Source organism: Pinus tabuliformis, chromosome 4_2, assembly GCF_031772625.1.
Source record: "Pinus tabuliformis cultivar Carrire ecotype Pingquan chromosome 4_2, CPIR1, whole genome shotgun sequence".
Classification (NCBI taxonomy): domain Eukaryota; kingdom Viridiplantae; phylum Streptophyta; class Pinopsida; order Pinales; family Pinaceae; genus Pinus; species Pinus tabuliformis.
Window position 1 is genome coordinate 391,214,070 of NC_142304.1, and position 18,403 is coordinate 391,232,472.

At 34.9% G+C, this 18,403-nt stretch overlaps 1 protein-coding gene across 1 annotated transcript in view; it reads right to left on the reverse strand.

The window, feature by feature from the left end:
- LOC149169603 (pentatricopeptide repeat-containing protein At1g80550, mitochondrial-like) overlaps nucleotides 1-18,183 on the reverse strand; it is a 32,645-nt gene extending 14,462 nt beyond the window's left edge. The window contains exon 1 of the mRNA XM_089425269.1: nucleotides 18,091-18,183. Within this exon, the coding sequence (XP_089281395.1) occupies nucleotides 18,091-18,183 (93 nt within the window). The remainder of the gene's footprint in view (nucleotides 1-18,090) is intronic.
- Nucleotides 18,184-18,403: the final 220 nt, after the last annotated feature.

Consider the following 18,403-nt stretch of genomic DNA (forward strand, 5'->3'; position numbering starts at 1 on the left):
GATATGGGACAAAATGATCACTAGCTATGAAGGAGATGAACAGGTAAAAGAAGCTAAACTTCAAACTCTCAGGATTCAATATGAGACTCTCAAGATGTATAATGATGAAAGTGTGGCTAATTATTTTCTTCGGGTAGATGAGATTGTTAATTGTATGAAAAATTTGGGTGAAGAAATAAAAGAGACTATAGTAGTTCAAAAGATTCTAAGATCTTTATCCCCCAAGTTTGAATCTAAAGTATCTGCAGTAGAGGAAAAGGAAAATCTCCGTGTTCTCACTATGTCTCAGCTACATGGAATTCTAACTGCTTATGAAATGAGAAAGGGAGGTCCATCAGACAGAAGGGAAGCTGCTTTTAAAGCATCAGGCAAAGAAGATCACTATGAAGCAAGTCATGTTCCAGAAGAAGAGGAAGAAGAATCAAATTTTGTCAGAAATCTTCAAAGGGGTTCTGGAAGGTTCAGAGGTAAGCTACCTTTCAAATGCTTTGCTTGTGGAAGAGTAGGTCATTATGCTGCAAAATGCTCTTATAAGGATAAAGGAAAGGAACCAGTTAGATGGAACAAGAAACAGAGTGCAAATAAGAAAAGCTACTACACCCATGAAGATAGTGATGGCTTATCAAACAGTGATGAAGATGAACAAGGTAACAAATACAGATTGTTAATGGCATTTGAAGATGATGATTATGAGGATGCTGTAGATGTGGATAACCTTTATGATGAAATTACTAGACTCAAGAGATGTATAGAAGAAAAGAACATGATTATTGATACTCTACAATTTCAAATTGATGAAAAGGAAAAACATCTTGAAAAATTAGAAGGTGAAATTGTTGGTCTTAGAAAAGAAATTGAGAAAACAAAAACTATTAATCTCAAGTTTGTCAAAGGATCTGAAACTTTGAATGAGATTATCAGTGTGCAGCGGTCTCCACTAAATAAGACAGGTCTGGGCTATAATGGAGAAACTTCTCAAGCATCCACTTCAAAAAGTTATCTTGATGCAGCAAGAAGAAATGAGCAAGAGCACAAGGAAGATCATCAGGTAAAGCAGGGACAAACGTCAAACAGAAACTATCAGGGGCAATCCAGCTTAAGGGTGAACAAAAGCCACAACCAGCCACAGGTAAAATCTTCCCAATTTGGTTCAAGAATAGATGAAAATAGAAATTACAATCAGTTGGCTGGTAGATTCAATAATCGCAGAAGCTTCTTCAATGGACAATGCTTTTCTTGCCATAACTTTGGTCACAAAGCAGCTCAATGTGTTGCGTATAAAACAATCATGACTAGGGAAGCTCAAAAACAAAGAAGTATGACAGGGATTACAAAAAGGACCTATAACAACTTTTCAGCTCTTGAAAATGAAGTTGAATGCTCTATTTGCAATAATTTTGGACATGAAGACTTTGAATGCAGAAGCAGGTTTCCGGAAAGAAAGGTACAAGAACAAAAAAAAGAACAAGCCTCAGGCACCAAAACATGGAAAATAAAGGAACCTCAAACAGAAAGATGTGGGATAGCATTCTATGCAGAAGGACAAGAAAATCTATGGTACATTGACAGTGGATGTTCAAAGCATATGACAGGTGATAAAGAAAAACTTGAATCTTATTCTAATTTAGAAAAGGGAAAGAAAGTCTCTTTTGGAAATGATACTCCTGCAACTATAAAAGGAAAAGGTATTGCTCCTTTAAAAGAAGATGTTAAGGCTGGAAATGTTTTGTTTGTTGATGGACTAAAGCATAATCTTCTAAGTGTAAGCCAAATGTGTGATCAAAGAACCGAGGTTATATTCAGATCAAATGGATGTCTTGTTCGTGATCTTGATACAGGTAAAACAGTTCTCAAAGGAAAAAGAACTCCAAATAATCTATACATATTTGATGAAGGACAACAACAATGCTATCTAAGCAAGGATGAAGAGCACTGGTTATGGCATCGAAGGTTGGGACATCTAAGCTTCTCACAAATAAGGAAAGCTTGCAAATATCAGGCAGTTCGCGATCTTCCAGATATCAAAATTCCTGACAACACCATATGCAGATCATGTCAGTTTGGAAAACAAACCAGAACTAACTTTCCAGAGAAAGAAGGATCAGCCAGCATGCCTCTTGAGCTAGTACATACAGATGTATGTGGACCATTCAGAAAAAGAACACCTAGAGGAGAGGAATACTTGATATTATTTATTGACGATTTCTCCAGGTTTGTTTGGTTAGGACTTATGAAGCACAAAGATGAAGCCTTCGAAAAATTCAAATCCTTCAAAGCTTTGGTTGAAAATGAATCAGGTCACAAAATTAAGTGCCTCAGATCCGACAGAGGTGGAGAATTTACTTCAAATGAATTTTTCGATTTCTGTGATGAACATGGGATAAGGAGAGAATTTTCTACAGCTAGAACTCCTCAGCAAAATGGAGTAGTGGAAAGAATGAACAGAACAATTCAGCAAATGGCTCGTGCTATGCTTGATGAATCAGGAACTCCTGCAACCTTCTGGGGTGAAGCTGCACATGCGGCAGTTATTATTCTCAACAAGACAAATGTCCGAGTGAACAGCACTCAAACTCCTCATGAGCTCTGGAGTGGTAAAACTCCTTCGGTAAAGCACTTCAAAATCTTTGGGAGCAAATGCTATATCAAGAATACTGAGGAGCAGCTTGGCAAACTTGATCCTAGAGCAGATGAAGGAATTCTTCTTGGCTACTCTCCACATAGCAAAGCATACAAATGCTACAATAAAAGACTTGGCAGAATTGTTGACAGCATTGATGTAGTGGTTGATGAGAAAGGATACATTCCTAGGCAAATACATCGTGAAGACATTGAAGAAGATGAAAGCTACCCTCAAAGACAGAATGATGAAGAAGAAGAACCGCAAGAACAATCTCAAGACGGACCTCACGAAGAAGCAGAAGAAAGAACAAGAATAGAAGAAAAGACTCCATCCAGATATGTTCAAAAGAACCATCCAGAATCTCAGATCATGGGACAAAAAGAAGCAGGTATACAAACTAGAAGAACAGTTGCAGAAGCTTCAAGTTATTTGGCATTACTCTCCTCTACTGAACCACAAAATGTGAAAGAGGCTTGCAAAGATGAATGTTGGGTGAAAGCAATGGATGAAGAACTTGAGCAAATCGAAAAGAACAACACTTGGGAGCTGGTTCCTAGACCAAAGGATAAGAATGTTATCGGAACAAAATGGGTTTTCAAAAATAAATTGAATGAAAATGGAGAAGTAATTAGAAACAAAGCCAGACTTGTTTGTAAAGGGTATGCACAGCAAGAAGGAATAGACTTTGAAGAAACTTTTGCTCCTGTTGCAAGACTTGAGGCCATTCGAATGTTTCTTGCTCTCTCAAGTTGTCAGAACTTCAAAGTATTTCAAATGGATGTGAAATCAGCCTTTCTGAATGGAGACTTGGATGAAGAAGTGTACATTGAACAGCCAGATGGTTTCATTCTTGGAAACGATCCAAATCTTGTATGCCGATTAAAAAAGGCTCTCTATGGTCTCAAACAAGCTCCAAGGGCTTGGTACTACCGGTTGGACAAATATCTTCATCAACAAGGTTTTTCAAAAGGTTCAGCAGATAGCAATCTTTATATAAAAGTTGAAAATGACAAATTACTAATACTTGTTGTGTATGTAGATGACATTATTTTTGGCAGTAATGAAGAAGCTATGAGTCAAAGCTTTGCCTCGGTCATGCAGAAAGAATTTGAGATGTCCTTGCTAGGAGAACTGACATACTTCCTTGGTTTGCAAATCCAACAAAAGAAAGGAGGAATCCTTTTATCTCAAACCAAGTATCTCAAGCAGATTTTGAAGAAATATGGCATGGAAGATGCAAAACCAGTATGTACACCCATGGTCACAGGATGTAGTCTCAGTGCAAATGATGAATCTGCAGCAGTACATCAACCAACCTACAGATCTATGATTGGAAGTCTACTATATTTGACAGGTACCCGACCAGACATCATGCATGCAGTTGGAATAGTTGGAAGATTTCAGGCAAATCCAAAGGAGACTCATCTTCAAGCAGTGAAGAGAATCTTCAAATATCTTCAAGGGACTCAAAATTATGGCCTATGGTATCCTAGAGATACAGATCTCACTCTTCATGCTTATACAGATGCAGATTGGGCCGGAAGCGTGGATGACAGGAAAAGCACAAGTGGTGGTGCATTCTTTATGGGTTCCAGACTGGTATCTTGGTTCAGCAAGAAACAGAGTTCAATTGCCTTGTCTACAGCTGAAGCGGAATATGTTGCTGCCGCATCTTGTTGCACCCAACTTCTTTGGATGATGCAGACTTTGCAGGATTATCAAATCACTTGTACACCTCCTATTCCTATCTTATGTGACAACACAAGTGCAATCAACATCTCAAAGAATCCGGTTATGCATTCAAAAACCAAGCACATACCAATCAAGTACCATTTTCTCCGGGAACAAGTACTTGAACAGAAGGTCAAGTTGGAGTATGTTCCTTCTAAGGAACAAGTTGCTGATATTTTCACCAAACCGTTGCCCAGGGACACTTTTGAATACCTCAGGCAAAAGCTGGGGGTTGTTGATGCATCATCTCACTGTTGATCATCTTCCTATTGATGGTATAGGCTCAGGGGGAGCACATAATGCATTGTTGGCATTATGGAGAAGGAGATCTTGGAAATAGTTGCAATATGTCTCTGTCTCCTTCATGATGGATTTCTGGTTACAGATCTGGAGAAGCATGAGCATAGGGGGAGCATACCCTTTGCCCTTGATGTCAAAGGGGGAGAATGATGAATGATGACGCTGAAGATTATGTGGTTGCCATCAAGTCCAAAGGGGGAGTTTGTTGGCATTATGATTCAGGTGTTGTCCTTGATGGCAAACTCATTCAGGTGGTAAATCAAGAAGGACGCAGGAAATATGTTCAGCAAGTGCGTCCCCGCAGGTATACCATACAGAACCCGCATCCAGGGACGCAGGCCAGCCGTTCAGGAGGTGCGTCCGCCCAGTGCACACATTTCAAGGCAGAGAAAAGCACGTGGGGGTTTCTTGTGTGGTATCTAGCCGACGTTTTTTGTGTTTCTATGGTGTCGGCTCGTGGTATTGTTCCACGCTTTGGGGAGAAGCTTGCCTATATAAAGCAAAGGAGTTCATTTGGATTAAGGATCATCTTGGTTGAATATCTCTTGGTGAGATCTAGTCCAAATCTATAAGGGCGAATCTTCTAATGGACTACGATCTATATGGCGCATGATCAGATCTGTGGATCTGAGTGTTTGGGTTGGTTCTGAAGTCCTCTTATCTTCTATATCTGAAGGGACGCAGATTCAGTGAAGGGAAAGTGCGCCGGGACGCAGTACAGTAAAGGCTCAGGTGCGTCTCTGAGGCAAAGGGCGCGGCGCGACTGTGGTATTGGGTGCGTCTCTGAAGCGAAAGACGCGGCGCGATAGTGTTTCTGTGTGCGTCGGTCGCAGAAAAGCAAAGAGGAACAGTGCGTCTGCACGCAGAACAGCATAAGGTACACTGCGTCCAGTCGCAGGCCACAGAAAGAAAATATGCGTCCCTGTCTTAAGATGATCTGTTGACTGTATATTTCTGTTCATAAGGTGTTCTGGGTTGTTTCTGTAATTACTGATCTGATATCTGTCGTAGACTGTATCTGTTGTATACTTGTTGATCATTTGATTCTTCATGAAAAGAAGTAGGGGGTTGTAGCTCCCTTCCAGGAGAGTCTGGAAAACGAGAGAGAGTTGTAGCTCTCTGCAGGTTGCAGCCTGCGTGCTGGTAAAGGACTGCACCAGTACAAGATCATTGTAAAAAGAATTTCTTGAAAGAAGATAGAGACATATTGCAGCAGGTGGTTTTTCTCCCGCATTGGGTTTCCACCTTACATCTTGTGTTCTTTGGTGTGACTGTCTATTTTCTTTATTCATGCTCATTGTTTTATGGTACTGATATACAAGAATATTTCAAAAGAATCAAATAAGGAAGATTTGGTAAATTGCTAGATAATACTGATTCACCCCCCCTCTCAGTATTATTTCCAACAAAAACTGGTGTTCCATTAAGACCTATAGTAAACACTATAGGATATCCCACTTATTGGTTAGCTAAATATCTAGCGAGAAAACTTAGACCTTTATCCGGTAACACTCCCTCTTACATCAAAGATTCCGCTTCCTTCATAGAATGGATCAAAAACCTAGAATTTAATGACAATGACCTAATGGTTAGCTTTGACGTAGTGTCTCTCTACACTATGATTCCAGTGGATGAAGCCTTAGAAGTTTTGAAGAAAATTACAGACCTTGAAACAGTGGAACTAATAAGCATTTGCCTTAAATCTTCATACTTCAGTTTTAAGGGAAAAATCTATGAGCAAACTCATGGCGTTGCAATGGGTTCTCCATTATCACCATTGATTGCCAATCTTTACATGGAACACTTTGAGCAAATGGCCCTTAGGTCTTTCCCCTTTACCCCTGAAGAATGGAAACGATATGTAGATGACATTTTTGCTAAATGGAGCCATGGTTTGGACAAGCTGAAGGAATTTTTATCTCATATAAATAGCCTCTCTAAACACATAAAATTCACCATTGAAATTGAAAAAGACAACCAGCTCCCCTTCTTAGATGTCCTCCTTACCAAGAAAAATGGCAAGCTAAGCCACCAGGTCTTCAGAAAGCAGACACACACTGACAGGTATCTTCATTCAAACTCCCACCACCATCCGAAGCAAAAAGTTGGTGTCATCAAAACCCTAGCCACTAGAGCCTCTAGAATCTCTGACCCTGAACATTTAGAAGAAGAACTTATCCATCTCCATGAAGTCTTTTTAAACAATGGCTATCAAAATCACACTATCCATAAAATAATTAAAGATTCCATAACCAATAAACAAAAAAGAAAATCTCTTGAAAACCCTAGAATCTCCTTACCCTATATTAAAGGAACCACAGATAAAATTGCCAGAGTTCTCGCTAAGCATAACATTATGGTTGCTTTCACGCCCCCTAACACCATAAAAAACATGCTTGAGTCTGCTAAGGACTCAATACACCCAAAAAATCACAAAGGAGTTTATCCAATTCCCTGTTCTTGCGGTAAAGTTTATATAGGTGAAACAGGGAGATCCTTTGGAGTAAGATTAAAAGAACACATTAATGATATTACTAGAAATAGGTCGGATAAATCAGGTCTAGCAGAGCACGCTTGTTCCTCTTCTCACTATATATGTATGGAACAAGCTAAATTAATCCATAAGGAAGACCATTATTTAAAAAGAAGAATTAAAGAGGCAATTGAAATTGAGAAATCCTCCAATAATATGAATAGGGATGATGGTCTTAAACTAAGTAGTACCTGGAAACCCTTATTAAATAAAATGAAAAAAACTTTAAACTAATCTAATACTCCCTTGTGACAACATTTGACAATTCAAAATTTATATAATTAATTAAATAAATAAATGCAAATAATAATTTCTTCAATTTAAATTATTTCAGAACAAATAACTCATTTATATAACATATCACATAATTTAAATAACATAAAAAATATATAATTATAATATCTTTATAATAACAATTTTGATAATCATAAAGAATAAGAATAATAATTATAATAGGAATAATAATTATAATATTAATTATAATAATAATAATAATGATGATGATATTATTAGTAATAATAATATGTATAACAATAATAAAATCACTGATAAATAACTAATAATAAGAATAATGAGTTAATTGTATTAAAGAGAAGGAAGGAAAAAATAAAAAAAATAATCAAATAAAAAGAGAGGATATAAATAATATTTATAATAATAAATTAATTAATTAAAAAATAATAATAATAATAAAAACATTAAATAAAAATAAATTAATTAATTAATTAAAACCAATTAAAAAATAAATAAAAATAAAATAAAATAATAATAATAATAATAATAATAATAAAATATAATTAATATCAAACTGTCTATTAAATAAAATTTATTAAATAATTTAATTTAATTTTGATATATATATATATATATATATATATATATATATATATATATATATATATATAAAATAAATAAATAAATAAATAAATAAAAACTAATTAAAAATTAATTAATTAATTAATTAATAAGTGTAAATCAATCAGGCCGACATCATAAGCTAAAAGATATCTTTCTATTCATCTATTAATAGCTTCATAATTTTCTCGACTCTCTCTTCTCAAAATATAGATCTCATTGCCCTGATGATGGACTCACCTAGCTAGTCCGAAACGTTGGTTTCATAAATTGCTCACAGGTTTTTTCCTTTAGCATAAAAAAAAATAAAAATATGTAACTTTGCGTTTTCAAATTATATGAACATGTACATTGTATGCCATTTTTTCTAATTTAGTTGCAAAATCATACTAATTAATTATGCTAATTAATAATGAAAACATAAAATCAATCTAAAATTACTAAATTAGTAGATTATGTTTATTAATGATGAACACATAAAATGAATATAAAACTAAATTAGTTGCTTATAACAGTTGTCAATGAAAATAAATGAAATGAATATAAACTACTAAAGTAGTAATTTATATAATGAATATGATACTACCGAAAAATATAAATGACTAATGAAAATGATAAATCTGTGATCACAAATGACAACTAAATTTTGCATATATACGACTATTAGTAGCTAATTTACAGTATCTTATAACATGACTAAAATTTAGTCATATATCTTTGGTCATTAATTGGTTTCAAACGATGACTAAAATTTTCATATATATGACTATTAGTATCTAATTTACAGTATCTTATAACACGACCAACATTTTGGTCGTTAATTGGTTTTCCCAGTTGATATTTTAGTAATATATTTTTTGTATATTTGGTCATTAATTGTGACAATTAATGACCAAATCAATGATTAAATCAATGACCAAATCAATGACTAAAGTAATGACAACATTCATGACTATATTAACAACCAAATTAATGACTAAATTAATATCTAAATTAATGACTAAATATACTACTAGATAATAAAATTGAGACAACCAATTAATGACTAAGCTAAAAACGACTAAAAGTTGGTCGCGTTATAAGATACTGTAAATTACCTACTATTGGTCATCGACCGAAAGATAGTCGTTTTTTTAGTACTTAATTAGTGATTTTCTACTAGTGTTATAAACGGTCACAACAAAGAGAAACTTGAATTTTGAATAGAGATTAGTTAGAGGGGACATGAAAGTGTTGCAAGATGTGTGCCTAAGCCACCGATACAACGTCCCTTTCCTCACTTCTTCTGCAAATTTCTTAGATAAGAGCATGCCAAATCCATCTTAGAGTGTTCCTCGAGTTCCTTTCTTCCTCTAAAGGTAAGATTGGCCATCCTTATACTTCACCCCGAGATTTGATGCTTCCATTTCAGTCTCAACATTCATGAATGAGAAAAACCTTTGCATACTATAATTAGCCTCAAAGTCATTCTTCTTAACATATTTAAATTCCTCCTGACCATTCTCAAGTAACCATATTCCCACTGGAGCACTCCAAGCTATAACATCTGCCATTATAATAATTATCAATATGCCTCGCATAAATGACCCCCCCACCCTCACATGAGTTATGTCTTATCTTTCCCTTGTTTGACATCACCTCCTATAATGAATTTTTGTCAATATTAATGTCCTAGGTAGTTGAAATCTATTACTCAGGACAACTCCTCTATCCACTATATCACCTCTACGCATTCGTGCTTGCACTCCCCGTGAATGGTCCATCCTCTTTGCATCCATCATAGTACAATCATTCTTCGTTACTTTTCCTGTCATCAAGCCCAAGTCAATTTTAATGTGGTAAGGCATGGCTCTCGACATTTTTCAGGGGGAATTCTTTCACGTCCCCCTACCTATTGCTCAGGTGGGGAAATTACATCCTTTCCCCCTCCTCTATCTATTGGCCAGGGAACATAAAAATAATAATTATAATTTTTTATTTTTATTTTTAAACATAAATGAGTAATTATATTAGTAATTATGCACCTGGTTGCAGCAAGTACACAGGGAGTACAACTTCGAAATCCACATAGTCCAACTGACTATCACACCGAATCCAAATAGGACACCATCTATCAACTTGTTTACATATAACACCTAACTAGATAAAGAGAAGAAGTTATGCCACACCTTTGGTAACAGTGGCTAGGCATTACAAGACTAGACTTTATTGTTCACTACAAAATATAGACACAAAAAGCTGAAACCCAAAAGAAAACATGAAATTAAATCTTATTCTAGAGTTGGCTTGTTGAGGTTGATATCAGGTTTGGCAGAGACATCCATAGCATGATCCGAGAGGCTTGTCGTGTTGAGTTTATGGTCATAAAGAATTCCTTGGAGAGAATCAACTTTATCTTCCACTATATGTGTTCTCATATGTGTGTGTGTGTGTGTGTGTGTGTGTGTGTACCGTTGATGAGTTTAATATAATAGAATCATTTAGCCACAAGGAAACCAAAATTAAAATGAGGAACCATGTGAAATGCTAGGGGTTAACATAACCACATTAATAAAGATAGATTGTCATATAATTGTCACTTTCAAAGTGCCCAACTCGATGAGAGTTTTTCAATGATGTTAATTACTTGATGATTCAATTCCACAAGTCTTTAGAAAATTATGGCATATTTATGACCAATACATTGTTCGATGTTGAAACATTGATTTAATAATGTCAATAACACCCTTCCATGACCCCTATCATTGTAAGAGAGTGGTAGGTATTGATACAAAGTGGTATCAGATGTGTATCAGATCTTGGGTTCAACACTTCGATTGAATGGTCCTTAAAAATTAATGATTCACAGATAAAAATTAAATATATCATAGAAAATTCAGTCATGATTATTATATGAATGAATGCTCTATTAGCATGCTCATATATTATATCAGATTTGATTGATGATTGCATGAGTGTAATAACATAGGGAGAGGAGAGATCAATAAGGCAACACACATCCCAACCATAAATTAAAATATGAGCAATAAGATGGTGTAATACACTATAGATAGAGCCGCATATTATCAAGAGGAGGAATCCAAGAGGAAGAGGGTAGAGGAATACTCTCTTAATTGGATGGAAAGCCTTCAAAGTATGAAGGATGAGTTAAGAATTTTCAAGGAAGATAATGAAAGAATCATGAGAGCTCAAAAGAAGCAAGCAAAAGTGAATGTTATGATCTCATAGAGATTTTCATACATATAGAGAAACAAATCATATGAACCTGGTGCTAGCTACTCGGACAAACACAAATCTAGGCAAAGCCACATTGAAATAGATAAGCATGAGTTTGGAGCTAATAGAGTGGGAGATACTAAATAAAAAAGGCACAAGAAATCTAGTGAAGATACTTTGAGTGGAGAAAGTCCATTGAACACCCTAGAGAGAAGAGCATACAACCTTGATCAATTATAAAAGAATGACAACTCAGATATATTATTGACATGGAAGGAATGACAAAATTCAAATACTAGTGGAATTTAAGAAAGAATATCCCCCCACCTTCAATGAATGGAATAAGAAATACGAAGATGCAGAAGCCTAGTTGTTGCAAATGAAGAAGTATTTTAGAGTACACAACTGCTCTGAAAACATGAAGGCTAAGGTATAAATATTCAAATTAAAAGGAAAGGAAAATATATGGCGACAATACTTAAGCATCATTAATGCCATTTGAGGAAGGGAGTCATCATGGAGTGAATTTGAAAAATATTTATGGGAGAACTATATATCAGTGAGGTATTATGATGCTAAGGTCAAAGAGCTTCATGAACTCAAGTTTGGTCAACATCTGCAAATGAGCATACACATAAATTTTTAGAACTACTAAGGTATATACCTTATATCAAGGAATAAATCGTAAAAACACAATGATAACTCAGTGGGTTGCCTTAATCATTTAGAGGTCAACTCAATTTTCATGAACCAAAAACATTGTGAGATACTATTTGGAAGACTAGTTACTACTACAAATAATCCAAACACAAGACAGAGAACAAAATAAATTATAAGAAAAAATATTGGGGAAACTTTAAAGGGAAATGATTAAAACCCATCAAGCATCTAGACAAATGGGAAAAACAAGAAAATTAACAACTCATGTGAAATTTGAATTCCAATGGACACATCCCAGTAACATAGATAAGTTGTCCAAACCGACAAGAGAAATATCTAAGAGGTACAAGAAACTTCATTTTTAGAACTATGGAGGGAACCACCGATTAAGGGATTTCCCTTAACCATAGAAGTAGAATGAAAAAGGTTAAACAATGTGGAAGAGGAAATTATGGTTAACGATGTGACATAGAGTATTTGTTAGATTCATGCTACATTAGAAAATCAACAAGTAGATCATTAGGCCTTAGTGATGGAGATGGAAGGTAAAATCATTAACCATTTAATTTCAATTTTAATTAATCAAGGATATATCCTTAGCTATATTAGCCCTGAAGTTGTAAAATATTACACCATGTAAAAGAAAAAATTACCAAGTCATGGACGGTTTAGCTTACCATGGGGGGAGGAAGAAAGTAATAGAGTTAGTGGAGTCATGCCACTTAGAATTCGATGGCATGGATACAACAATGAACCTCAACATCCTTCCATTGGGTTCACATGATGTATTAATTAGTATGTACTGAATAACATGCCACAATACTAAGGTGGATTCTTGCAATAAGTCATTGGAATTCCTTGATTATGAAGGCGAGTGAAGAATGTTGCAAGGAAAGAACAAACCTATTTCTATTAGACAAATTTCAATATTACATGAAAATAAGTGCAGTAAAAAGGGTGTACTCTATTCATGATTCGGGCGAATAGTGTATTAGAGGAAAAAAAAACTAAACTTGAGAATCATCCCATTTTAAAACAGTACAATGATGTACTTCTAGATGAAATACCAAGGTTACCATCTAGGAGAGACATCGATATCTCTATTGATCTAGTTCCTAGCTTGGTGCTAGTCTCTAAGACACCTTATCACATGATCATCCTTGAATTGATGGAATTGAAATTACATGTAAAGGAGCTATTCAATAAGGGTTACATCATACCTAGTGTGTCACCTTGGGGAGCACCATTTATATTTGTTATGAAGAAGGATGGTACATTATGGCTATGCATAAATTACCAATAGTTGAATAAAGAAACAATAAAGGATAAATATCAACTTCCAATAATTGATGAATTATTTAACTAGCTAATAAAAGCTACCATGTTTTCAAAAATTTACTTAAGGTTTAGCTATCACCTAGATAGGATAAAGGATGAATATATTCATATGACAACATTTAGAACAAGATACAAGAACTATGAGCTTGTGGTGGTTCCATTTAGACTTCCAAATGCACTACCCACATTTATGTGCCTAATGAACAATGTGCTCAACCAATACCTGAACACATTTGTTTTAGTATTTGTGGATGATATTCTGGTCCACTCAATACCTAGATACGAGCAGGAAGAGCACTTGAAGGAGTAATTACATTTAATGACGGAACAAAATTTATATTCCAAGCTCAGTAAGTGTGAGTTCTTTAAGACTCATGTTCAATATTTAGGTCACATGATCTCAGAAGGAGTGGATGTGGGCCCCAAGAAAATCAAGGCCATCATGGAATGACCCACCCTCATGAATGTAATAGAAGCTAGACCATTTATGGGAATGGAAGAATATTATCGGAGATTCATCTAGGAATTTCTAAAAATTGGACATCCAATCACATCTCTATTTAGAAAAGGGGTCAATTTTCAATGGAAATTAGAGGGCGTAACTAGCTTCCAACAACTGAAGTATCTACTTAAGCATGCACCCATCCTAAAGATTGTTGATTCGAAGAAAGACATTTTAGTTTGCACAAATGCTTGTAAGGAAGGATTGGTTGGAGTAATAATGTAGGAGGGACATGTAACTTGCTATGAATCAAGTAAGTTAAATGACTGTCAAATAAATTATGTCACCCATTACATAGAACTCACAACCAACATTCATGCATTAAAAAATTGGAGGCATTTCTTAATAGGGCAAAATTTTGTGTTGATTTCAGACCATTATGGAACTACAATATTTATTCAACCACCTAAATTTAATGCAATATGAGCTAGATAGTTAACCCTCATTAGTGAATTTTACTTTGAGATCAAGTACACCAAGCATAAGGAGGAAAAGGTGGTTGACATGCTTAACATAAGTCTAGAAGTAAGCCACTTGGAAGCCATAAGTTCTTGCAACCTTAGCATTAACAAAATGATCAAGGAATATATGGTACAAGATAAGCACTTCCAATATGTACAAGATTGTTTGTAAAAAGAGTCAAATTACCTTTAAGAAAGAAGTACACACTCACAGATGATGGGATGCTAAAATTCAAATATTGATGGTATATACCTTGCATGGACAACTTGAAGAAGCTCATTATGGACCATTTTTATAAAATATTGTAATGATGTCATCCTCGATATCAGAAAATGATTATCAATGTTAATAAGATATATTATTGGTTGGGTATGAGAAAGGAAGTTGTGGAATACATTTCAAAGTGTTTGGAGTATCAACGAGTTAAGGTGGAATGTATACATACAAAGATACTTATAATCAATCCCAATCCTAAAGTGGAAGTGGGAAGTCATATCCATGGAATGCATCACGAGAGTCCCAAAGGTGCCAAGACAACATGATGTCATTATGGTGGTGGTAGAGAAGCTGAGGAGCGAAACTCACTTCAAACCCATTAAGTCCACCCATAAGGCCATTGACATTCTGCATACCTTCATGAAGGAAATACTTAGGCTGCATAACATGCCTAACAAAATAATCTTAGATGAGGATGCAAATTCACATCCAACTTTTGGAAAGAACTATCCAATGGATTTGGAACTCAATTGGAATTTAGTAATGCATACCACCATTAGATGGATGGGAAAACCAAGAGAGTGGATAGAGTATTGGAGGACATGTTGAGAATGTATGTTCTACGCCAACCAAATAAGTTGGAAGAAATTCTCCCTTTAGTTGAATTTTCATATAATAGTGGATATCAAGAGTCATTTAAGATGAGCCCTTTATATGGTAGAAAGTATTATACACCCATTAGATGGGATGATCAAATGAAAATGCTAACTCTCATACTTGATATGCTAAAAGAGATGGAACAAGAAGTTATTAGTATGAGGAAAAAGATGAAGGAAACATAGGATAAAGATAAGACCTATGTAGGTCAAAAAAACACATAGGGAATTTCAAGTGAGATATCACATGTATATTTTAATTAAACCAAGGACAAGCTCACTGAAAATGGGGTCCTACTCTAAGCTAGCACCCAAGTTTTGTGGACCATTTCATATTTTGGAGCAGGTGGAACCAATGGCTAATAGACTAGCTATTACGCCTACCATAAAGGCACACAATGTGTTCCACATATCCTTATTGAAAAAGTATGTACATGATTATAAGCATGTGCTTGATTGGTATGTGATATAAGTGGATTTGGAGGGGGAGTTCCAGCCCAAAATTATGTGTGTGATAGACAATAGGAATACCATGCTCTAGAACCAAGTGATAGAGCCAAGAAGAAAGTAAGGGAAATAATGGAGTCATGCCACTTCGAATTAGATGGCATGACTACAACAATGAAACTCAACATCCTTCCTTTAGTTTTATATAATTTATTAATTGTTATGGACTGAATAGCAAGCCATAAGACTAAGGTGGATTGTTACAATAAGTCATTAAAATTCCTTGATGATGAAGGCGAGTGAAGAGTGTTCAAATTAAATAATAAACCTATTTCTAATAGACATATTTCAACATTACATGCAAAGAAGTTTAGTAATAAAGAGTGTACTTTATTCATGATTTGGGTCAATAGTGTAGTAGAGGACAACAAAACTGAACTTGAGAATCATCCCATTTTAGAGTAGTACAATGATGTATTTTCAGATGAAATACCTAGGTTACCTCTTAGGAGAGACATTTCTATCTATATCAATCTAATTCTTGGTTTGGTGCTAGTCTCTAAGACACCTTATCACACGAGCACCCTCAAATTGATCGAATTGAATATGACATAAGACATATGGTTAACTCTCATCAGGAATTTGACTTCAAGATCAAGTGCAAGGGTAAGGGGAACATGGTGGATGATGCACTTAGAAGAAGTCCATAATTAAACCACTTGGTAGCCATAAGCTCCTATAAATTTAGCATCAAGAAAATGTCAAGGAAGATTTGGTACATGAGGAACATTTCCAGTATGTACAAGATTGTTTGTGAAAAGAGCCAACTTTACCTTTGAGTAAGAACTGCACACTCACAGATGATGGGATGCTAGAATTCAAAGATTGATGGAATATACCCAGAATAGACAACTTGAAGAAGCTCATTTTGGATGATTTTTATAAAAGACTGTAATTAGGTCATCCAAGATATTAGAATATGATTACCACTATTAAGAAGACGTATTATTGGTTTGGTATGAAAAAGGAAGTCGTGGAGTGGAAGTGGGAAGTCATGTCCATCTAATCAATCAAAGGACTCCCAAAGATGCCAAGAAAACATGGTTTCATCATGGTGGTGGTCGACAAGTTAAGAGAGGAAGGTCACTTTAAAGCCATAAAACCACCCACAAGGCCATTGATATTGTGCAAATATTAATGAAAGAAATATTTGGGCTACATAACATACCTAAGACAATAATCTCATATTGGGATGCCAAATTCATATCCATATTTCGGAAAGCACTATTGATTGGTTTTGGAACTCAATTGGAATTCAATACAACGTACCATCCTTAGATGGATGGGAAAAGTAAGAGAGTGAATAAAGTATTAGAGGGCATGCTGAGAATGTGTGTTATGCATCAGCCAAAGAAGTGGGAGGAAATTTTACCTTTAGTTGAATTTTCATATAACAATGGATATCAAGAATCAATAAATATGAGCCCCTTTGAAGCTCTATATGGTAGAAAGTGTAATACACCCATTAGCTAGGATGATTTAATGAATAAGTTAACTCTCATACCTCATATGCTAAAAGAGATAGAACAAGAAGTTATTAGCATGAGGTAGAAGATGAAGACAACACATGATTGTTACATAAAGTCATTGGAATGCCTTGATGATGGAGGCAAGTGAAGAATGTTGCAAGGAAAGAATAAATCTATTTATATTAGATATATTTCAACATTATATGAAAAGAAGCTTGGTAAAAAAAGGTGTACTCTATTCATGATTTTGGTGAATCGTGTGTTGGGTAATTTAATTGTTCCTTAAATTACTTACAATAAAATGTCAATATAAGTTTCAAGACTTGTGAGGTACACTACACTATATATGCTAGGAGATCAACTTTCAAGCTCCAAAAGGAAGATTCTAGTCTATTAAAAATGATTGATCAAATAATTCAAATGAAATACAATGTTAAATGATAATGGAGTCTTAATCTAGAAAGCAATTAAATCTTAAAATATGAAAGTCTATGAATGCAATAAGATTCTACTTATGAGATAAAATCTAAATGAAATGCACACACTTTAACTTTGATGAAAGCAAGAAAATAAAAATAAATATTCTACTAGAGTTATGATAATAAAAGAAAATATACTAAAACACAATTATTTTATAAAAAAAAATAATCTTAATCTAGTGAAAACAAAACATCTTATACTAATTAATTAAAGTAGAAAATTTAATCTAATAAAATTTAATATTAATTTAAACAAAATTGTTTTACAAATATTAACTTTACATTTTATTTAATAATAACTTTATCATTAATATTAATTTTATAATAACCTTAACATTAATTTATTAAATATTAAATTTATATAAAATTCACGAAAACCAATTAACTATATCTTCATACCATTTAATTTACCAAGTCACTTTTTAATTTAATATCCAAAACATACCCAAAAATTAAAAATAAATAAATAATTAATTAATTAGTAACTAACATATTTACCTGGGAGCTCAAGGCCGAATGACGCAGCTAGGGTTCCTGCAATACCTGGTATCCTCCCCCAAGGCGCTCTCTGTCTCGTGAAACTGGAGTCTCTGTTGACACCGCCTTCATGAATCCGCTTTCCGGAGGGGCGGGCATGACCCCCTCTCCCCCCTCTGATCCCTCTCCTGACAAGTCGGCAAGCACATCAAGTCAGGCCTATCCCGGTTCTGCTCCACTAGCAGAGAATGATACTGATCCTACCGTAAATAGTGACGGTGACTTTGATGCTAGCCCATCAACCGCCAAAGATAAAGGTTCTGACCATAATGCCTCGACGTCAAGACCCAAAGCGTCCTCTGCAACATGCATCCCCAAA